The sequence below is a fragment of the Solanum stenotomum genome, chromosome 1, assembly GCF_019186545.1.
Source record: "Solanum stenotomum isolate F172 chromosome 1, ASM1918654v1, whole genome shotgun sequence".
NCBI classification, from domain to species: domain Eukaryota; kingdom Viridiplantae; phylum Streptophyta; class Magnoliopsida; order Solanales; family Solanaceae; genus Solanum; species Solanum stenotomum.
Window position 1 is genome coordinate 48,570,384 of NC_064282.1, and position 23,866 is coordinate 48,594,249.

The following is a 23,866-nucleotide window of genomic DNA, read 5'->3' on the forward strand; positions in this document are numbered from 1 at the left end:
TATAACTTGCTTTAGGTATTATTATGATACTTTACTAGGCATAATAATCAATACGTTTCAAGTTTATATTGTTATGTTATTTATATGCTACTAACTTATAACTCTAAATTAAATAATAAGCAATATGATAACATGATAGTTAGAATACTCGTAAGTATTTTCTTGTCATACATTTTGTGTGTCATAAAGAATATAGTATTGTATTAAATACAACTTGAAATTATTACTAAACTTTGACGTTAATTGAAACTTGTAATAAATAATTAAAAAAATTAGAAAATATATTTAACTCTTACTGTTTCAATGCTTCATGGGTTTACATTTTTTTTTCTAACATTAATGTTCATGCATATAATATATTTTATACTCATCCTAAACTTTATTATTTAAATTATTAATTTGTCATTTATAATAAACAAACCAACATCATAATATTAACTCAATTATTTTATGATAGTTTTCATCATGTCAAATTTGTCAAAGCTTGAATTTGTGGCACTTGACACTTTTGGAAAGAACTATTTGTCATGGGTACTTGATGCTGAAATTCACCTTACCGCTAAGGGTCTTGGTGATAGTATAATCGAAGGAAATAAGGCATCAAGTCAGGATAAAGCGAAAGTTATGATTTTCCTTCGTCATCATCTTGATGAAAGCCTGAGGGTTGAATACTTAACAGTGAAAGATCCAATTGAATTGTGGATAGGTTTGAAAGGGAGGTATGACCATCTCAAGGCAACGGTATTGCCAAGGGCTCATTATGAGTGGATGCACTTACGGTTTCAAGATTATAAAATCGTAATTGAGTATAACTCTGTTGTATGTAGAATCACTTTCAATTAAAATTATGTGGGGAAACTATAAAAGATAAGGACATGTTGAAAAAGACACTAACTATTTTCCATGCCTCCAATATGATATTACCGCAGCAATACCATGAAAAGGGTTTTAAAAAATACTCTGAATTAATCTCATGCCTTCTGGTGGCTGAGCAACATAATGACCTTTTAATGAAAAATCATGAAGCCCATCATGTTGGAAGTGCTCCATTACGAAAGGCACACGGGACAGAACCACACGGTCAGTCTGAAATAACACAAAATAATCGGGGCCATGATAATGTGTGTGGGTGTGGCAAGGGCAAAAGACATTATAATAATCGTCGAGGTGGTGCTCATAACAAAAGGGAGAATAATATGGGTTCTCAAAATAATTCTTCTAACGGAAAGGGCGATCACTGTCATCGTTGTGGCCTTAAGGGTCACTGCAAAAAATGAATGTCGGGCACCTGAGCATTTTGTCAGGTTGTATCAAAATTCCTTTAAAAGGAAAGGAAATAAAGGTGGTGCCTCCTCTTCTAATTCCCAAGTAGAGTCACATTTGACTCTCAAAGATGATGCTCAAGTAGCGTTTTCTCAAAAATATGATGAGAATATTGAGGCAAATTTAGCATTGAAAGATGATGCTTTTGATTGGCTCGATGATATCACTCATCTGGAAGCTGAAGACTTCTTTGGGGATCGCAATTGAAGATTGATAATTGAACTAGAAAATGAATAATGTTGTTTTGTGTTTTTAAAGTCTTACTTAAAGTTCATGCACTTAAATTTTCTTTTGTTAAATTTTGTACTTCTTATTATGTATTTTTATTTTTATGAAGATAAAAAAATTTCCAGTCTTCAGTTGGATCCAAGATGAGTCATGAAAATATGTGCCTTCTATACAGTGCCACAACCCATACAATACTAAGAGAAAAAAAAAATTCTCTCATTTGATTATGAAAAAGACATATTTTAATACAATATCCGGTAGTACAAAGTTTATTGAGGGCTCAGGAAGATAGGCCTTATTACTACCTGGAGGAACATTATTGAAAATTAATATTGCATTGTATTGTAGTAAATCTCAAAGAAACTTGTTAAGTTTCAAGGTTATTCGTCAAAATGACTATCATATTGAGACTGAAAGGTGGAATACATTTACATTACTACGATAAATGCGGAGAAGAAAACTGTGCATGAAAAATTTCCTGCACTTTTTTATGGGTTGTACCATACAAATATTGGTACGGTTGAATCACATATCGTAGTAAACAAAAGGTTTACTGGTTCTAATGATTTTATCATTTGGCATGACCGGTTGGGCCATCCCGATTATAATATGATGCGAAAAATAATTGAGAATTCACATGGGCATACTTTGAAGAACCAAAATGTTCTTCAATCAAAGGAATTCTCTTGTGTTGCTTGTTCACAAGGAAAGTTGGTTACCAAACCATCAATGACTAAGGTTGGAGTGAAATCTCCCGCATTTCTGGAACGAATACAGGGTGATATATGTAGGCCTATTCACCCTGCATGTGGACCATTTAAATATTATATGGTCTTGATAGATGCATCTACAAGATGGTCTCATGTGTGCTTATTATCAACTCGCAATATGACTTTTTCAAGGTTGTTGGCTCAAATAATAAGGTTAAAAGCACAATTTTCAGATTATGCAATAAAAACAATGCATCTTGATAATGCTGGTGAGTTTACATCTCAGGCATTTAATGATTATTGTTTGTCCACTGGAATAACAGTTAAACATCATGTTACACATGTTCATACTCAAAATGGTTTAGTAGAGTCATTGATTAAACATCTTCAATTGATAGCTAGACCATTGTTGATAGGACAAAGTTGCATGTTTCGGTTTGGGGGCATGCTATTTTGCATGCAGCGACACTTGTGCGCACAAGGCAAACTAGTTATCATGACATCTCCCCATTACAATTGGTTTTTGGTCAGGAGCCAAACATTTCCCATCTTAGAATCTTTGGTTGTGCGATATATATTCCAATTGCTCCACCACAACACACAAAGATGGGTCCCCAAAGAAGGTTGGGGATATATGTTGGGTATGAATCTCGTTCTATTATAAAATATTTGGAACCTAGAATTGGAGATTTATTTACGACAAGGTTTGGTGATTGCCATTTTGATGAATCAGTATACCCAACATTTGGGGGAGAACAAAAGCAGTTGGGAAATGAGATAGATTGGAATTCACTTTCACTGTCTCATTTAGACCCTCGAACAAATCAATGTGAGCAAGAAGTTCAAAAGATAATTTATTTGTTGAATATTGAAAATCAACTGCCGGATGCATTTACTAACCTTCCACGGGTTACTAAATCATATATCCCAACTGCTAATGCTCAAGTTCGTGTTGATGTCCCGATAGGACAAAATGTTAAGGCAAATGAGTCTAGACCACGCTTAAAACGTGGTAGACCAATTGGTTTCAAGGATAAAAATCCTCAAAAAAGGAAAGGAATAAATGATCAAGATGATTATAATATGGAGGCAATTGCTCATGAAGAGCTCCGAGACATAATAAATGATGACACCACAGAGGAGGTCTATGTACCTGAAAATAATGAGAATAAGGAAATCTCTATAAATTATGTCTCGACGAGAAAAAAGTGGAATCGAAATAATACTGTGGTGGATAATATTTTTGCCTATAATGTTGTAGTTGAAATAATACAACAAGATGAGGATTTAGAACCAAGATTTGTCAATGAACGTAGACTGAGAAATGATTGGTCAAAATGGAAGGAAGCAATTCAAACATAATTGACTTCATTTGAAAAATGTGAAGTTTTTGGACCAATAGTCCGAACACCTGAAGGTGTCAAGCCAGTTGGGTACAAGTAGGTTTTTGTGCGAAAACGCAATGAAAATGGTAAAGTCGTAAGATATAAAGCATGACTTGTGGCACAAGGATTTTCGCAAAGGTCTGACATTGATTATGAGGAGACATATTCTCCTGTGGTAGATGCAATTACCTTCAGGTATCTAATAAATATGACAGTTCATGAAAAGCTTGAAATGCATCTAATGGACGTTGTCACAACCTATTTATATGGCTCATTAGATCACAATATTTTTATGAAAATCCCTGAAGCACTCAAAGTGCCTGAAGCATATAAAATTCAAAGGAAAATTGTTCAATTAAGCTTCAGAAATCCTTATATGGATTGAAACAATCAGGGCGAATGTGGTATAATCATCTTAGCGAATATTTGTTAAATGAATGGTATAAGAATGATCCTATTTGTCCTTGTATTTTTATACGAAGGTTAAAATCTGAATTTGTAATAATATTTGTTTATGTTGATGACTTGAACATCATTGGAACTCCTAAAGAGCTTTCATAATTTGTTGAGTGTTTGAAGAAAGAATTTGAAATGAAAGATCTTGGTAAGACAAAATTTTGCCTTGGCCTTCAGATTGAACATTTGGAAAATGGAATATTTATCTATCAATCAACATATATTAAAAAGATTTTGAGGCGATTTTACATGGATAAATCACTACAAGAAAACATGCTATTAGCTACGAATTTTAGCTAGAGAACTAATATCCGTAGCTAATCAATACATTAGCATCGGATTTAGCTAGAAATGTCTTGTTTCCTAGTAAACTTTTTAGTCTGAAAATTTAGTCAAATAATAGCTAGGAATTAGCTATGAACAATCCCTAGCTAATACATTGCTTGGGACCTTTCCAAGCAAAATCTCTAGCTAAATTTTGGCGGAAAATCAAAATTGGCGCCAATTTTTTTTGCAAGAAATCTAATCTGGCGCAATTTTTCTCTCTTTAAGGATTTTCATTTAACTAGGAAAATATTTCTTAGCTATTCCCTAGCTATGTTTTAGCTAGGAAAGATGCCTAGCCAAATTGATAGGTTGCTAGGAAAGTTTCTTGCAAATTCTATATTTAAGTTTTAGTAGGAATTGAGTCGTGTGTCCCATATATATTCTTTAAAATCTTTAGAACAATTATAATTCTATAAAAACATGTGTGTGATAAATAGTAAAATTCAATAGTTATAAATAAATTTTTAAAAGTGGGACAAGAAATTAAATACAAAATGAAGGGCGTATTTTAGTGTTTAAATGTATTTCTTTTAAGCAACTATAACTCTAAACTTGAACGTAACTTTGGTTAATAGTAATAAACTTCTGATGAAGTCATAAATGACTAATTTGAGGCCAAATAAAAATACAAACTTTCAAAAATAAAAAATCATATAAAAATAAATTAAAGAAGTCTGATATAGAGAAAGACAAAGAAATAACAATTGAAAAAATGCAACATATCCAATTTTAAGACTAAAGTCATATAATAATATAGATAGAAAAATAAATACAAAATTAACGCATAATTTTTTTAGTTCTTATCTTTATCTTCTTCCCAACGAATCAAAATTCAAGAGACTTCATTTATCGAGTCAAACAAAAACATGAATCAAATAGTACAATAATGATATAAACGTTTGGATAGCGGGGTCATATGAGAAGTTGAATTTATATAAGATAAAATAGAGGAATATCAAAAGATATCTTAAAATTTTAAATTAATTATTTAGAGGTTTATGAATATGAACATCATAAGAGTTATGAATATCATATTTGAATTGGTAATTAGATATATATGAATCATGAAGATAAATATTTAAAGCAAACAAAGGAGAAAAATAGTAAATAAAATAAGAAAAAATATTATTACAAATAATATTTATGTGAAAAGTTTTAAATATATTAATAGTAAATAAGAAATATCTGAATCACTGTAACAATAGTACTTCAAATACAACTGTTGGTTTTTCCAAGGCATGACATACTAATTACTGTCTCTATCCACTTTTAATTGTCATCTTTTCATTTTTTTGAGTCAAACTATAGAAACTTTGACTAACATTTTATGATGTATTTTTTCATCATATTGACATGCAAAAAATTACAATTAATTACTTTTCGTCTACTNATTGGAAATGCATGAAGTTGAAAATGAGACTGATGAAATTGATCAAGAGCATGATGTTAATGCTATTGAAAGTGATGAAGAGATAGAAGAATCTGATTTTGAACTCTCTGAAGATGAAGGAGATGAACAAAGTGATGAAAACTTTGAAACCGATGAGAGTGAATGATAATGACTTTTTACTGTAATTTCTTTTCTAGAGTGTTTTCTTTTATTACTATTGCTACTATTTTCTGTTTCTTGATGTCATTTCTGAAAACCTAAGTATTTTTTTTTCGAAGTTGATTCATCAATCTGATGGTTATTTAGCACTCTTTTAAATGCTTTTATTTTCTAAGGATGCCATCTACTAAGTGACTTTGTTGAGTGAAGGTTCTTGATGTTGCCTAGCAACCATCAATTAAAGTTTTATCATATGTTTTAGTAGAGTATTTGATCTCATATTCAATTAGTCATATATAGGTACTTTTCCCTAAACTAGTTGAGTTAGTGAAATTACCTTAGTATATTTCCGGTGATTTATTATCGTTTTATATATGTAATTTATGGAAGGAGTAGAGGAAGAGCTGCAGATTTTTAGTGATATGCAAATGAGCTTCATTATTTTCTCTACATTAATCATTTTTATAGCATGAAATGTTGACAAATTTTAAGTGACTTCTTGAGTATTATTCTATAGTTCTTGTTAGATTTTGATCAGGAAATATGACAAGGGGAAGAGGCATCAAACGTAGTTGGGGAGGCCGTGGGGGCATAACTAACAAAGGAGGAGGAGGCAACAAGCAGCCACCAGACACTTCTCAAAAGGATGTTAGTGAATCATCAATTCCCACATCTCAGCAAGTTGGTTTAAATCAGTGTATTGTCTCATCACATGAAACCAGTGTACATACATCTCAAGAAGCCAATGCTCAACAAATAACTACTCCTGAAAATGTTGGTGGTCAACAAGAAGCTCCTACTTCTCTAGATGTTGGACGACAAGAAACACCTTTTTCTCAGAATGTTGGTGCTCAACAAGAAACTCCAACTCAAGATGTTTCTCGTGAACAAACACTCGCATCTTTTGAAAGTAGTAATCCACAGGGCAGACAAGATACACTTGGTGGCATAAAATCCTTGAGAGTAAATGGAGATACGTAAGTAATACAAAATTATAGAAGTAATGGCTAAATATGTTTTCATTTAATAATCTTCTCATAATGTATTGTATTAATGATTTTGTAGATTCTGCCCACATGAGGCTGTACGAGATGTGGTGTTAGCCTTTAAAAAAAGCTTCTCTGGACCATGGCATTGTTGGAGCAAAGTTCCAGAGCATGTACGAGACAAATGGTTTAATGATTTTGAGGTATCTATACATGAACATGATCTGCAAATTTAACTTAAGCATTAGATTTTTCGCATTAGCAAAGTCTAAAAATAAAAAAAGTATGCATGCACACGTGTGAGAAGACACTAATGGATACATGAATCTCGTAGTATACTTGTTAATAGGAAAATTATTTTGTCTTTAAAGGAGATTACTCCATATGGCCTGATGTTGTCTTTTTGTGTGGAGTTGGAGGATGATTTCTCGAGCTTAATGTTTTTTTTCTTTCTGGTGTTGTTGAAGTCATCTAGCATTTTCAATAATGCTATTCATAGAATGTACTAATGTTTCAGTACTATCTCTTTGATAATTATCAGACTCCATATCACTTTCTAGAATTTCGACATAAACGGTAAGTTTCTTTTATATTGTGCTTTCCTTTTCAGCTAACTGCTTCAGATCAGTGAGTAGTGTGTTATGATTGAATCAAATTTTACATTCGAAAATCATTTTCACATGCCAACAAGTTTTTTTAAGAGTCTTCATTATGCATATATCTTATCTCTTTATGTAGAAGTCGTGTAGCCATTTGGATTTTTTTTTTTGAAGGATACAACCCATAGAAACTTAGCAACTTTGTTACACACTTGGCAATCAATTATATAAAAGCCTCATACACTTCTCGGTTTACACAATGTCTCCTAAGTTCCAAGGCCGACCTTCTTGATAACTAGTTATTTTCTTAACTAGATTGTGCGTCTCAACTTGAAAAACAGTAGTAAATTGATTATTTAATTTATATTTGCAGAAGAATTATTCTTTTTCTGCTGAAGATAAAGTACTTGTTCGAAAAACTTTTAATCGGGTGGGTAGTGAAAGATTGAGTGACAGTTTGGGAAAAGCAAAGAGGACATTTTTAAGAAAAAAGAAAATACCAAAGTGGATTGCTCAAGTTCACTGGGACAGTTTGATGCAATATTGGAACTCTGACGGTTTTAAGAAAATATCAGCAATCAACTCAAAGAATAGAATGTCATCTAATAACGGAGAAGGTCCTTCCTTACATACTGGAGGATCAGTTGCATTTTCTGAGTACAGAAGAAGACATGTAAGTAATTCTTTATTTTTGTTTAGTGTTAATTAGTATTGGTCTTATGTTATTCTCTGATTTATGTCGATAATTAACAATATATTTAATGGTTGTAGAAGGAACTGACTGGTAAAGAGCTTCGGAACGATGAATTATTTCTAATGACTCACAAAACCAAAAACGAAAAGAAGTGGATCTGTGGAAAGTCAAAAAGGATGTGGGTATGTTTTTATCTCATTTCATCAGTGATATTTATTCTGAAAGTTATTTTTGTTTAAATTTAAATCCATGTGAATTGTTTTCTAAGAAGAACAAAATAATTGCTCTGTTAATGAGAAATTTTCTTGTTCTTTAATTCTTGGGCATAACGCAAGGTAAGTGATTTCACATTTGAAAGAACTTTTAAGTATATTTGGTTGTTAGTTGTGGTGTTAAGTGCACTTGTTTGAGGGTGGACTATTTCACCAAAAAAATGATTTCACATTTGAAATAACTTCAAGTATCTCACTGTTGAAACATATCATTATCCATGCCATCATTTTACTGGGAAATCCCAATTCTGTAAGTATTTGTTCGAGAAACACCCATTCAACCTCTTCTGGCAAACCTTGTGTTACATTCATTTTCACTAAGACTCTGGTATAGGATACCCTTTTTTGTTTAGCAGTACACACATCCGCAAAGAGTTGTTTCTCTAGTCGACTAGAAATTATACTAAGAGTTTCACCCCAATAGTTAAGGACCAGTGAACAGGACTTCATCTCTATCGTTTTGGTTTTGGAATTTCACTATGTAGCAGCTTGCATCGTGGTAATATAACTCAGGTACATAAGCAAAATTTTAGTACCCATCAATATAATTGCTCATGTAGGAGAAATCAGGTGCTTCACAACATATACATCACTAGAGCATTATTCCATTCATCGGTCAGTTTCGTTATTTCTGATGCCTCTAATACAATTAATGGTCGTCCATCAATTATATTTGGTGGGTTATAGGTTAAAGGCATACCAGTGGTGGAAGTACAGTTCGACATGAACAGGTTGTTCCAAACTTCTTCCTATCTGTATATTTCTTATTGAGCTCATTGTATTTTGTTTCTGCCCGACTCTCATTCCACCTTAAGGTTTGAATAAGGAACCTGTATGGTTTCAATAGAGCATTTAGAAAAGATGTCTTGTATTAGTTCAATACTAGTAGACAATCATTCCAAGAACCCATCAAGCTTTTATAAAATTGAAGTATCTCTTTCTCAATTTCATCATGTTTTAGGAGCTGTCTACTATCAAGACTGGTTAAAATAAAAATATTATCCATGTTGGCTCAAGTTTTCACACAGATAAGGAACTACTTCTTGTTGTTGTCTCCTGCTACTTCAAGCCAGTGAGCCTTAGATTTCTGTTTCAACACCTTCTCCTGGAGATAAGACCATTTTTTATGTTCAACTACAACTTCTTTTTCTATGTCAAATATAGTGTTGGCTACACTAATCCCCACATGTTGAGTGATCTGTTTTTTGATGGATTCTAACTTCTCTCTTGCCTCAGTGACTCTATTGCCAAAGCTCCCCATTTCTTATGTCAATAACCTCTACAGAGGTTCTTTACACAACTTCATTTTTTTCAATATATATCTCATCTTACATTTTGTTTCCAAATGGTTGTAATAATGTTTNGCTCAATAAGAATCGGCGAGTGATCAGAAAAACTATTCTTCTTGAATTGAGCTGTCAGATTCCGTGTTGTATCATCCAATAATCATTACAAAGAGCCTTGTCAATTCTACTCCATATGTTACAATTTGTTCAAGTATACCTTCTTCCAATAGATTTCATATCTATAAAGATTTAATACATTTATTACTGTTGAAAGTCTTTTGTTTCAGATTCAGTGACCTGTTGGCCCCTAATTCATTCCAAATCTAGCAGGGGAGAATAGAAATATCCACAAATACACCAAGGTTCAATGATGATAGAACCTATTCTAAGTAATTTCTGCCATAAGCTTCTCTTCCTTTGCTCTCTACAATTTTTGGCATAGATCACTGTTAGCAGACAATAAAAATTAGAACACTTACTTGCTACCTTTATATGTGTAAAATGATCATATACTTCTTCCATCAGAATAGTCATTTCACCAGACATCCTTAAAATCCAGATTCTCTTATTTTCGGCTAATGAGTAGTTATAGATGCATAAATTGATCATGGTAATATAAATTGATCATTGTTTGAAGGGGCTATTCATTCCCATTACGTTCCAGATTAACCAGTTCATTAAAGAGAGAGGTGTACCCTCCCATCAGGAGGTTTCTAAGTCTATCTTCTCGCTTCATTTCCCTGAGACAGTGAATAGAAAACATTTGCCATATTCACTGTTGTCCATGTTTGTAGTTTCCTCTAATAGGTACCTAATTGCACCTACTCTGTGTATGATAAACCACTGCCAGTTATCCACGCCAATGGAAGTGATTATCCTTTCTGGAATGTCACAACACTCTTCTTGTAACTTTGTTTGCTTTTCCTCCCTTTGTTTCTGATGTTGTATGCTCATTGCTTTGTGAGGTTCCTTATTTTGATCATGTTAGTTCATATCATCTTCGCATCTGTTTATTTCTTATTGAACTCATTATATTTTGTTAAGCCTGACTCTCATTCCACCTCAAGGTTTGAATAAGGAACCTATATAGTTTCAATATAGCATTTAGGAAAGATGTTCTTGTATTAGTTCAAATATATATATTTCATTGTTTACTTTATCAATTACAGTATTCTATTCCTTTAATTATATAAGTTTATTTCTTGTTGTCCATTTATTCTATTACAGAATAAATTTGAGTACTTTCATAGCACCTTTTGCAACTTGATAGCTTTGTTATACAATTTAATAGCTAATCACTTTATTCTTTTTTCAGAATACATTTACAAATACAATTAAGGATAAGGTGGGTGAGACTTCAACATTAAGGAATGAAGAAGGTCTTGAAGTAGATGACGGAGACATGGAGAGAAACACGACCACAAATGGAGAAGATGAAGGAGAAAAAACTAGTGAAGATGATGTGAATTTATTGAAAACGGTATCGGAGGAGCAATTACTGAAAACTTGGATAGAAACAGTTGGTGGAACTAAAAAAGGAAAAATATATGGGCTTGGTTCTAGAAATTGTTTGCTGGCAGATTCAAACAATTCTAATTGTGCATCCTCTACTGCTCAGAATCCTTCAAATATTCCTACTCAACAAATATTTGAAACACCTGAATTTCAACAACTTCTTGACCGCGTGTTGGAGCAACGGATGACGAATATGCAAGAGCATGTGCAAATGGATATTCGGGAAAATATGGAAGCTCAAGTGACTATTGCGGTTCGTGCTGCTGTGGCTCGGATGCTTGGTTTTACTCCTCAACCACCACCAGATGGATCTGGTTCTACCCCAAATGTACCTTAAGATAATTTATGTTACTGTTTTTATGTTTTAAGACATGTTTTAGCTAGTAACCATGTACTTCACTATTCAAGGATTTGATGATATTATAACTCTGCTTATTTTGAAAAATTGATTTGATTTAACTATGTTTTTCATCTTGTATCAAATATAGAAAATTATATTTGTATTCGTCATACAATTTCTGGCTAGATTTATCTAGAAAATATCCCTAGCTGTTTTTAGCTAGTCATTTAGCAAAGAAAATATTCCAAGCAAAATTTGAAAAATAGCTAGAGAATTTGTAAGTTTAGATAGGGTAATTCCTTGCTAAGTCTTAGTAAAGTCAACATTTACCAAGCAAATTTTTCTATGAATTTAGCTAGTATACATCGTAGCAAACTGTTTGCTACGGAAAGAGCCTAGCAGAGATATCTTAGCTAAATTAGCTAGGAATGGCATAATTTGCTAGCTAAAAATTAGCTAAGAGCTTATTAGCTTTGAAGGTCTGCTAGGGTCATTTTCCTAGCTAAATTGACATTCGCTAGGGATTTTATCACTTTTGCTAGGATTTGCGTCTGTAGCTAAACGCCTGTTTTCTTGTAGTGAATCACACCCATTAAGTACCCCGATGGTTGTGATATCTCTTGATATAAATAAAGATCCATTTCGACCTCAATAAAAGGATGAAGAGATTCCTGGTGATGAAACACCATATCTCAGAGCTATTAGGGCACTAATGTACCTTGACAACAATACCCGACCAGATATTTGTTTCACGGTAAATTTATTGGCGAGATTCAGCTCATGTCCAACAAGAAGACATTGGAAAGGTGTTAAGCATATATTCAGATATCTTCAAGGAACAATTGATATGTGATTGTTGTATTCTAATGCATCCAAGTCAGAATTGATCGGTTATGCAGATGCGGGATATTTGTCTGACCCACATAAAGCTAGATCTCAAACAGGCTATTTATTCACATATGGAGGTACAAATATATCATGACGTTCGATGAAGCAAACAATAGTTGCTACTTCTTCAAATCATGCAAAGGTAATAGTCATTCATGAAGCCAGTCGAGAGTGTGTATGGTTGAGATCAATGACTCAACACATTTTGCAATTATGCGGTCTTTCTGTGCAAACAAAGACTCCAACAATATTGTATGAAGATAATGTTGCTTGCATAGCTCAATTAAAGGGAGGATATATCAAAGGAGACCGAACAAAGCATATTTCACCTAAGTTCTTTTTCACACATGATATTCAACAAAATGGTGAGATAAATGTTCAACAGATTCACTCGAGTGATAATCTTGCAGATTTATTCACTAAGGCATTGCCAACGTCAACATTTGAGAAGTTAAGATATAAGATTGGAATGTGTCGTCTCCGAGATATCAAATAAAGTTTTCATCAGGGGGAGTAAAATACACGTTGTACTCTTTTCCCCTTAACCAAGGTTTTGTCCCATTGGGTTTTCCTGGTAAGGTTTTTAATGAGGCGGCACTCAAGGCGTATTACAAGATGTGTGTACTCTTTTTCCTTCACTAGGCTTTTTCCCACTAGGTTTTTCCTAGTAAGGTTTTAACGAGGCACATTATCTATAAACATCCAAGGGGGAGTGTTACAAATCCATTTAATTGTGGATGTTTTTCTTGATCTATTCCTAACGTAATGTATCTATTTATTATATTAATTAAACAATATACTAACGTATTTGTCAAATGTTGTAAAAGGATGGTTTGAATATCCTATAAAAGGGTAGTCTTTCACCCTTGTGAAACACGAGATTAAAATAAGGCTCTCAACTTTATACTTTCCATCACACTTTGTCTTACTTTCTTGTTTAAGTATTCTTGCATTTTTCTTGTTTTACAACACTTTTCAAATTCTTCATGCAGTTTACTATTTCATTAAAAAAAATTAGATTTCTAGCATCTCATAATATTTAATATATAATAACTAATAATATATGATTTTTAAAAAAAATTATTTAGTATAGGGGTAAAATGATATTTCAACTTTACACTTTGGAGCTTCCCATTTTTAGTAATATATGATATGATGATGATATGATATGATGATATATGATATGCGAGTTGAACAACTAATTAATTATTTTATAGTCATACTCATTTGTGAAGTTGGTCGAATTGATTCACCGTTTATTTTTTTTGAGCCTGTATTTGTCACTTTCAAATGCATGTTAATTACAAACACATGTTTTAACAATATTTATGTTATTTTAAAAAAAATTATACTAATTGACATGGAATATATACATGTATATATCCAGAAACTAATAAGAAAATAAATGCAAAAATTACAAAACTATCATAAAGATTGTTACTCGCTGGCATTAAAAAATCATCTAATTAATATCTACTATTACTATGAGTGGAGCCCAACATGAAATAGATAGATCTATGTATCCATATTCTTTAACAAAAAGTTCAAGTTTACCCCATCATTTTTTTACTTTGGTTAAAAATTTCCCTAAGGTTGAAGCTCTATTAACAATTAATAAGTGGAAAATGAGACTTTATTTAATGATATTGGAACTAATATTACACCAAAAGTTTGTAAAGTTTTCCAAAAATTTTCAAATAATTAATAAGAAACAAAACAAAAATATCTCATTTAAAATTTCTAAATGGCCCATTATGGGGAAGTAGCTTTCTTTAGATAGTTGACAAAACACTATCAAGATATCATTATTTATTTTTTATATAAAGAACTTTAACATCCATCTTCTTAGCTACCTCCTCAGTATAGCCGCCATTAAAATAAGTCCTAAAATTATAAAAGCCGCCACTAAAATATTGAATATAATTTTGTGACAAATTACCTCTTCCAATAATACTTTGCTCCAACTGGGGGCTGCTTTCTTCATTGCTTCCACACATTGGATATTTCTAAAGTCTTGATTTACACGTCAACTAAATGACTGATTGTAACAAACTAATTTAAATACAATGACACCAGTTACTGATTCACTGGCCTATCCTTCCTAGGCGAAGTTAGGTGGGGTTTGTGGGTTCGAATGAATTTAGTAGTTTTTTCGTAAATTTTATATTTGTACTACAAAATTAAATAAATATATATGTATGTATATTAACTTGTGAACTCCTAACAAAATTGATTGATGACTCAGTTATAAGGAATAAGAGCTATGAAAATGTTTTTCACGCTAGAGTTATGTATTCAAACCCTATTATCAACAAAAAGTCTCTTTTTATTTTAAAAAGAAATTTAGAAACCCCAAACTCTTAATCTTGGCTCCGCCTCTGCTAAGTTTCTAGAATTTGCATGCCATCCATATTCACTAAGGTCGTTTCATAGGATTTATAAAAATAATGCTAAATAGAGTGTATTAGTAATGCTTACATTACTAATATTTGTATTAGTTATACATAGTATTATTTGGTTTGTTGAATTAAAATTACCATACATAAAAATATATTCATTTACATATATATCCTCCATAATTATGATGGAAAAGATTACAAAAGATTTTAAGGGGTTATTGAGTCTATAACCATGCTAATGCATACATTATATCCCCTTGCATTATTAATATCTAAAAATTCATGTTATTAATAATATACACACTAGTATACAATAAAATAATGTACTAAACAATATTGTATTAATACTAATACATAAACTTAATAAATACATTATTTTTACTGATACACTCTACCGAAATCTTATTTTCCTCAAATAAATGAAGTAGAAAAGTCGCCACGTTGGAAAAAAATATGTCAGTATCAAATCATGGAATGCAAGACTGTTTTTCATATACACATTTATTGCCCAACTATGAGTACGTGTGTGCTATGTAATGTATTCGATCAAATTAAAAGTTTGATTTTATGTAAATATTTTTTGCAAATGTGGAGAGACTATGAGAGGAAATGTATTGTGGTGGATATAGAAACTAATCCTAACTAGCTATATTTTCTTTTTTTCAAGTCAAAGTTATACATCATCATGCTCATCGATCTTTTTTTTCCACAAAAAATAACAGATCAAGTTGATCAAGTCACCTGGCGGCTCTTAACAAATGCTAATAATATTCCACTTTAATAAATATTATACACAAGTCTATCTCCATATAGTTTATAAATAGGTCCTAGTTCATCTTAGTTTGTACCAACAACATTTCTCATCAAACATCATGGCTACCACACAAATAGCTGTTATCGTGCTTCTAGGATTACTTGTTGCCACCAACATTCACATAACAGGTTTCTACTTAAACATTTTGAATTTCTGACTAAAATAATATTGTTGATAATTATTATTTTTTCCGTATACTCATAGTTGTGTATCATTTCCCACACTAACCTGCATGACTATATTCATTTTAACCAAAGTTATTTGATATTTTTCGGTTAACACTCACAAACTTTTCTAATTTGAGGGGATGAGAGCAAAGGCGGATCCAAAATTTAAAATGCAGTCAAAATCTAATATTTATTCTTATGTAGTGAACTTTTGAAACGTATACAGTTTTGAGTTAAAACAATTAGATTCGGAGGAACCAGTAATTACATATATACTACATCTGCCCTAGCAAGAATTGGTTAAGTTTCTAAAACCCCATATTTTCTACTTGTTATTGAGCAGAGGCCCAATTAGGTGTTTGCTATGGAATGATGGGGAACAACTTGCCATCACACTCGGAAGTTATACAGCTCTACAAGTCAAGAAACATTGGAAGATTGAGGCTTTATGATCCGAATCATGGAGCTTTAAATGCGTTAAGAGGATCAAACATTGAAGTGATACTAGGACTTCCAAATGTAGATGTGAAACACATTGCTTCTGGGATGGAACACGCGACATGGTGGGTACAGAAGAACGTTAAAGATTTCTGGCCTGATGTTAAAATTAAGTACATTGCTGTTGGTAATGAAATCAGCCCTGTTACTGGCACATCGTCTCTTACCTCATTTCAAGTTCCTGCTTTGGTTAACATTTATAAAGCAATCGGTGAAGCTGGTTTGGGAAATAACATTAAGGTCTCAACGTCAGTAGACATGACGTTGATTGGCAACTCTTATCCACCATCACAGGGTTCTTTTAGGAACGATGTGAGATGGTTCACTGATCCGATTGTTGGATTTTTGAGGGATACGCGTGCACCTTTGCTCGTTAACATTTATCCTTATTTTAGTTATTCTGGTAATCCAGGACAGATTTCACTTCCCTATGCTCTTTTTACAGCACCTAATGTAGTGGTACAAGATGGTTCGCGTCAATATAGGAACTTATTTGATGCTATGTTGGATTCTGTTTATGCTGCCATGGAACGAACAGGAGGAGGATCTGTAGGAATTGTTGTGTCAGAGAGTGGATGGCCGTCTGCTGGTGCATTTGGTGCCACACATGACAATGCAGAAACATACTTGAGGAACTTAATTCAACATGCTAAAGAAGGTAGTCCCAGAAAGCCTGGACCTATCGAGACTTATATATTCGCCATGTTTGATGAGAATAACAAGAATCCAGAGCTTGAGAAACATTTTGGATTGTTTTCACCAAACAAGCAGCCAAAATACAACCTCAACTTTGGGGTGTCTGAAAGAGTTTGGGATATTTCTGCTGAAACTAATAGCACTACTTCTTCACTCATAAGTGAGATGTAAAAACACACATGTGAAAGCATCTAGTATCCGCAAAAATATTTATTCGTCATGCAATTTTATGTTTGTATGCAACACCAAATAAATTCCTTTTGTTTGTGATATTTGTGATTTTGGGAAGAAACTTTTTGTAAGTTTGTATATTGCTTACACCATCAATTACATTATTTCCATGTTTGATTAGACTCCAATCTGGTAAACTGCAAAATTTTAATTATTGTTTAATCATTGATTTGACTCGGTCATTTCATTCCTCACCTAAATTGGAGGTAGTACAAAAAGAATTGACTTTACTAATTTAAGGTTTTACCTTATATCACGTCAATCAAAGTAAAAAATAGAGGTGCATTTCACTAGTTAATTATTATTTTTTTCATTTTACCCCTCATTTAATGATAAGTTTAAGTCAGTTAATTATTCATATTTATGATTTATAGTTTGAATTATTTATATTGTCAAGAATAATTTGAAAATAACTAGAAAAAACAAAAATTAAAAAGTGGTATTCAATTTAGGTCGTACACTTGTTTTCTTAATGGATATGCATTGCCTTCAAAAATTTCAACCTCACTTACTGTCTTCAAATTTTGAATAGAATATGTAGTTATGTTTTTCTAAGCCCCTTGAGATGAGAAGCATCAGTCTTGATAAATGCAGGTCATAGACAAAAATACCAAATCATTTTGTTTTTTAGAAAAAAATACCATTTTTTTTTTTAGAAGAGAGGAATGAACAAGCAATGCAAACAGTATAACAAATGGATTGAATTTGAAGTCAACGTTGATAGCTATGTCCATAGAAAAGCCGCCATTAAAATAATACTGCATATAAAAAGAAAAAGCCGCCACTAATAAAATGGATTTATATAATTATGGTATAGTCTAGGTGCTAAAGGTCTTCCAATAATACTTTGTTGCAACTTGCTTGCTTCTAAGCTTCCACTAATCCTTTGAATTATTAAACAGATAGCTGGGTCAATATCGTTTAATAACATAGAATTATATTCCTCCGAACAGAATGTTTTTTATATTCCTTTGGTTTAAATTTGTTTGTCATATTTTTTCTCGCTTATTTTATTTTTATTTAATATGTTTTTTTTTTTAATTTGATAACTTTTTAATTGCAACATCTCATATGACATACTTAAGATCAAAAAAATACTCCCTCCGTCCCTATTTAGTTGTCCACTTTAGAAATGACACACATATTAAGGCAACAATGATTAGCATAGTGAAGTTACAATTTTGCCCTTATTAATTATGATTCCAAAATAAATTTATTCAAGGTAACTAATCAATGTTGGGGGAAGTTTAAATTTTCAAGAAGTTTAAATGAGGGTATAATAGGAAAATTTTTTTTTGTCCTTTCTTGATTTGTCAAAATGGACAAGTAAATAGGGACATCTAAAAGAGGAAATATGGACAAGTAAATAGGGACGGAGGGAATATTTTATTACGCTATTTATATTTGTAGTTTAATTCCTTTGGAACATGTAATTGGATTTCAAAAGTTGTACTACTTGTTTTCATAAATATAAGACCCCATAATTTATTGTGCAAGTATCTTAAAATTCAGCTTATAACCAAAGGTGGGCCATAGGTGGGTACATATGTACTCGTTAACATTCAGAAATTTATATATATATATATAGAAAAACTAACAGAAACTACATATAACTAACCATGTCCCCTGGAAAGTAAAACTCCCCTTGACCATTGAGGTATTACACTCAAGAAAGTTAACTCTACATATTTGATATTACCTTAAATGCTTAAACTCATATTAAAATAAAGTAAAGTTAAAGTATTAGCTTAGAGCTCATATTTGATCAATTTTTAGTATTGTTCAAGCTATTAGTGACCAATCGAATATGACATTATCTGATAATTGTCACTGTAAATTTTGCTAATGCTTAAATTAAGATAATATTAATACACTCAGAGTCTTCAAATCATGGATTCGTCTGTGCATATAACTATATACAAGTTTTGTAATGTGAAGGCCGCATTTGAACTTTCAACTTCACCAACATCTTCAAACTTGTCATTCCTTTTTTGTACAAAATGATCAAGTTGTTGTATGGACATGTGATTAAACGGGCCCCCCTGGCGGCTCTTAAGTTCGTTAGCCTAAAGATAACAAATAATTAATAATATTATCAGTCGAATTTTATATTCAAGGCTACTATATATATATATATATATATATATCTAATATACTTTATTATAATCTAAATATAAATAATTTGAAGTTCATCTTAGTTTCTATCAACAAACCTTGTTCTCATCACATAAACATACACTACTAAGTACTAATGGCTGCTATTTTGCTTCTTGGATTACTACTTGTTGCCACCAGCATTGACACAACAGGTATTTACTTGAAAGTTACTTTTCATATCAAACTTGTCTACTTTTCCCAAATTAAATTGCACAACCTTCATTTAGTAGTCCTTCCGTTTAAAAAAGAATGACCTACTTTTCTTTTACTCTGTTTAAAAAAGAATGTCCTCTTTCCTTTTTTTAAATAGGGGGAGTAATAGTTATTTTCTAGTTTTGGGGTAAAATTCACCGGCTTTTCATATTTTTTCATCTTTGGAAGAAATCCATAGATTGATTAAGTTTATAACACCATTTTGCAGTTCTTATGGAACAGGGGCTGAATCAGTAGGTGTTTGCTATGGAATGCTAGGCAACAATTTCCCTAGCTTCACATAACGACGTTATACAGCTCTACAAGTCAAGAAACATAAAAAGATTGAGGCTTTATGAACCAAATCATGAAGTTTTACAAGCCTTAAGAGGATCCAACATTGAAGTTATGCTAGGAATTCCCAATTCAGATGTCAAGCATATTGCTTCCAGTGGGAACATGCAAGATGGTGGGTAGAGAAAAACATTCGAGCTTTTTATCCAGATGTTAATATTAAGTACATTGTTGTTGGAAATGGAATAAGCCCTTTCACAGACACATCTCATCTTACCTCACATCTTGAAACTGCCATGAGTAGAATTTATAATTCAGTTTATTTCACTGGTTTGGGATACAACGTCAATGTCACAACGTCTATAGACATGACATTGATGGGAAAATCTTATCCACCATCTCAGGGTTCGTTTAGGGACGATGCTAGGAAGTTTGTTGATCCTGTTGTTGAGTTTTTAAGAAATACAAATGCACCTTTGCTTCTTAATGTTTATCCTTATTTTAGCTACTCGAGTAATCCAGGGCAGATTTCTCTCCCCTATGCTATGTTTACTGCACCTAATGTGGTGGTACAAGACGGTTCGTATCAATATAGGAACTTATTTGATGCAATGGTGGATTCTGTTTATGCTGCCCTCGATCAAATACCAGGACGGCCAGATCAGAGCTCTATAAGGATTGTTGTGTCTGAGACCGGTTGGCCATCTGCTGGTGGATTTGGAGCCACAACAGATAATGCAGCAACATACTTGAGGAACTTAATTCAACATGCTAAAACGGGTACTCCAAGAAAGCCTGTGCCTATTGAGACATATTTATTCGCAATGTTTGATGAGAATAACAAAAATCCAGAGCTTGAGAAACATTTTGGATTGTTTTCCCCCAACAAGCAGCCCAAATATCAACTAAACTTTGGAACTTCTGACATTTCTGCTGAAACTAATGTCACTGCTTCTTCCCTCATAAGTGAGATGTAAGAAGAGACATTTGAAATCTCTTTACGTAAGTATTGCTTGGATGGAAAACTTAGTACCAACAAGAGAATTTTTTCTTTTTGAAATTAGATATTAAATTACATTGTGCGGTTTGTGTAAGTTCACATGTATTGTTAACCAGAGGCAATGCAATCTCCGAGTCGTGTTATAACTTCCTTTATTTCTTCCTGATGTTGATCATCTTACAGCAATTTTGTAAGTTTGTAAATTTCATATTCCAGAGATTTTGGATGGAGTAGTGAGTAACTAGGAGTTCTTAGGTAATGGCACAAAATCATTGTCAAACATTTGATAAAAGAAAAAAGAAGGCTCAGATCACTCACCTCTAGTAATACAATATTCACAATCAACAGAGATTATAGAAAAAAACTTTCATGTTATTGAAATTTTGGACCAAACATGTGACTGTCTTACCACTGCTTGAGGAGAACTGGTAGCTGAGTTTGTGGGAAATTCATCTCTTTTTTCATTACAAGCTGAAGAAAGTGAAGAAAGATTTGGTCATGTGTCACGACTCAAAAACTCGAATCATGATGGCACCTACCATAACCCACCAGTAGGTAAGCTGACCCATATCTCAAAACGACAAGTAACAGATATATTGGGTAGAAATAACGACCAAAGGGGAATTTAAAGTAGTTCCAAGATACACTGCGAAAAACAGAGAACAATAATATATACAAAAGAAGCAAAAGTACAAGATCCAAACCCACGACCTGGTGGACATCAGTACAAAGCTACTATACGAGTACAAGTCCCAAAAGTGGACCAAAAGTACAGACTTATCTCAAAAATAAAAGATTAGCCACAACCTATATACAGAAGGATATAGGCTAAAATAGGACGCCATCAGCTCACCCTCAGTCTCCGAAGATCCCCGCAGCTAGCCCAAATCAACGCTTACGGCTGGCACTCGAAACTGTATAAAAAATAGATAAAAAGTGTAGTATGAGTATCAAGGCAACATGTGTCTAGTATGCATCATAGGCCGACTGAGCTGGGAAAGTAAAAACAATAATGAAAAGCAAGAAAGTAAAGCAACTAGAGGTCGTAACAAGGATATGATAATGGAAAGCCTAACTAGAAAGCACAGGAGTATAGAAAAGGACGAATATTAGCAAACAACTAACTATAACCTTGCTTGACCCCATAAGCCCAGAAGGTACACTCGTAGAATATATGATATATGAACATGCGACCACAACTTAGTAGAATAGATAACATACAATTACAGCACAAGTACAACATAGTCCAAACTCTTCGTCATTACCCTGAGTCTCTATGCACAATAAACATAGACAATCACAGCATAATAAGCCATTTTGGTTATATTATGGAACCCATATGCAAACTTTTAGTGTACCAGTGTGGTATTCGATCCATTAATTAGTATGTACTATTGTGGTATCCAATCCACTCAGAAACATCTATCGGTGTGGTATCTGACCCACTCATCAAACACATACCACAATCACAATGAATAACAATCATACTTGTACGCCAAGCCAAGCAAACACACTCATTACATGCGATGAAAAACATTCGACATTTCAAATCATGGATTTTCCTATTTGCCTAATTATATATATAGCCTGCAATAATAACAAAGCAGTTGACAAGAACATATAGCATAAACGGTACACAAACAACCATCACTTACCTCAAATCAAGCCTTGAAAACTCTTAAGAATTTGAGTTTTCCCCTTGTTACAAATTCTGGATTGTTCTTGGTCTAAGAGAATAACAAAATAACATAATCAATGAATAATGACCTAATTAAACTTGGATTATTACTTAATACTAACCCTAGACCAATTTCATGATCATTCTACCAAAAACCGGGGATTTTTCCACCATTAGTTTGAGTCAAAACCCTCCCTTAAGCGTATCACCCTAGATTCTAAGGCTTAAGAATCAAAATACAAGTTAAGGGAGTAGTTAAGTTACCTTTACCGAAGAAATTGGTGAAAAAATTGAAGACAATTGTCCTAAGTCGCCTTTTCTTTTCCCAAGAATGAAGTTGCAGAATAATGAGAGGTTTTGACATGTTTTCTCCTTTAATTCTTAACTGACCCACTATAGCGGCCACCAACTTGCTATAGCGGCTCCGCCATAAGGGGACCACCCGCTATAACGGAAATTAATTCCCTTGCTAGAGCGGCGTGACATGCACCCACTATAGCGGATTACACGGGACAAAAACTCGACATTCTCCCCAAAAGCTCCCCTTTCACACACACCTTCGAACCTTGATGTTCTAAACTAACTCTTCCACACCAAGTTCGACATTAGAAGTTCTACTTACCAAATTTGATTATGAATCCTCAATGTCTTAGCTATTAGAAAAACCAAGTCAAGCTTGGACATTCTTCCTATTTCATTCCTAGATTTCCCTGAACTACACCTCGCTCAGATTTCGCCTGTGACTGGACTAGTTTAAAACTTTCAAGTCACGACTCAAAAAGTTTTCTTACCTAATTATTTCACCATTTATCTATCCATAACGACTGGAAGGTGTCGTTACATCACTTAAAGGAAAAATTACCTTATTAGACGTACTCCACTATCATATATACAAATCCTACCTATAATTAAAAAAATACATATATTGCCACTAATTAAGAATTTTATACCGTGTTTGAGAAAGATACACTCAAATACACATATCCCTAAACAATAGTCTAAATTAGTTATTTGCACAATTAAACCATCTCCAATTTATGCTCCCGTGTCAACCAACTCTCCCTCTCTCTCATCAACCTCTCAGCCCACATCCTCCACCACCAATCTCTTTCTTCCTTTGTTCTATCTGCCATGATTTTACCATTAAACCTCTAAAACCTAAATCTCGAACAACTACATTAC

The 23,866-nt window shown here is 32.9% G+C and overlaps 2 protein-coding genes, 1 long non-coding RNA gene and 1 pseudogene across 3 annotated transcripts; 3 read left to right on the top strand and 1 right to left on the bottom strand.

Moving 5' to 3' along the window:
• The first annotated feature begins 6,453 nt into the window (after positions 1-6,453).
• LOC125850888 (uncharacterized) lies at positions 6,454-11,751 on the top strand. Its single transcript, XM_049530743.1, has 5 exons — positions 6,454-6,955; positions 7,044-7,167; positions 7,937-8,236; positions 8,335-8,439; positions 11,131-11,751. The coding sequence occupies exons 1-5, from the start codon at positions 6,522-6,524 to the stop codon at positions 11,665-11,667; spliced, it is 1,500 nt and encodes a 499-aa protein (XP_049386700.1). The 5' UTR covers positions 6,454-6,521; the 3' UTR covers positions 11,668-11,751.
• A 4,019-nt stretch (positions 11,752-15,770) lies between these two features.
• On the top strand, positions 15,771-17,485 carry LOC125850970 (glucan endo-1,3-beta-glucosidase, basic). Its single transcript, XM_049530805.1, has 2 exons — positions 15,771-15,899; positions 16,282-17,485. The coding sequence occupies exons 1-2, from the start codon at positions 15,830-15,832 to the stop codon at positions 17,301-17,303; spliced, it is 1,092 nt and encodes a 363-aa protein (XP_049386762.1). The 5' UTR covers positions 15,771-15,829; the 3' UTR covers positions 17,304-17,485.
• LOC125851158 (uncharacterized) lies at positions 16,720-20,650 on the bottom strand. The gene is made up of 2 exons (XR_007444894.1): positions 20,565-20,650; positions 16,720-16,884 (listed from the first exon to the last, which is right to left on the bottom strand). It is a non-coding gene; the product is annotated as an uncharacterized LOC125851158 (long non-coding RNA).
• Positions 19,615-21,238, top strand: LOC125851065 (glucan endo-1,3-beta-glucosidase, basic vacuolar isoform-like; annotated as a pseudogene).
• The last annotated feature ends 2,628 nt before the right edge of the window (positions 21,239-23,866 follow it).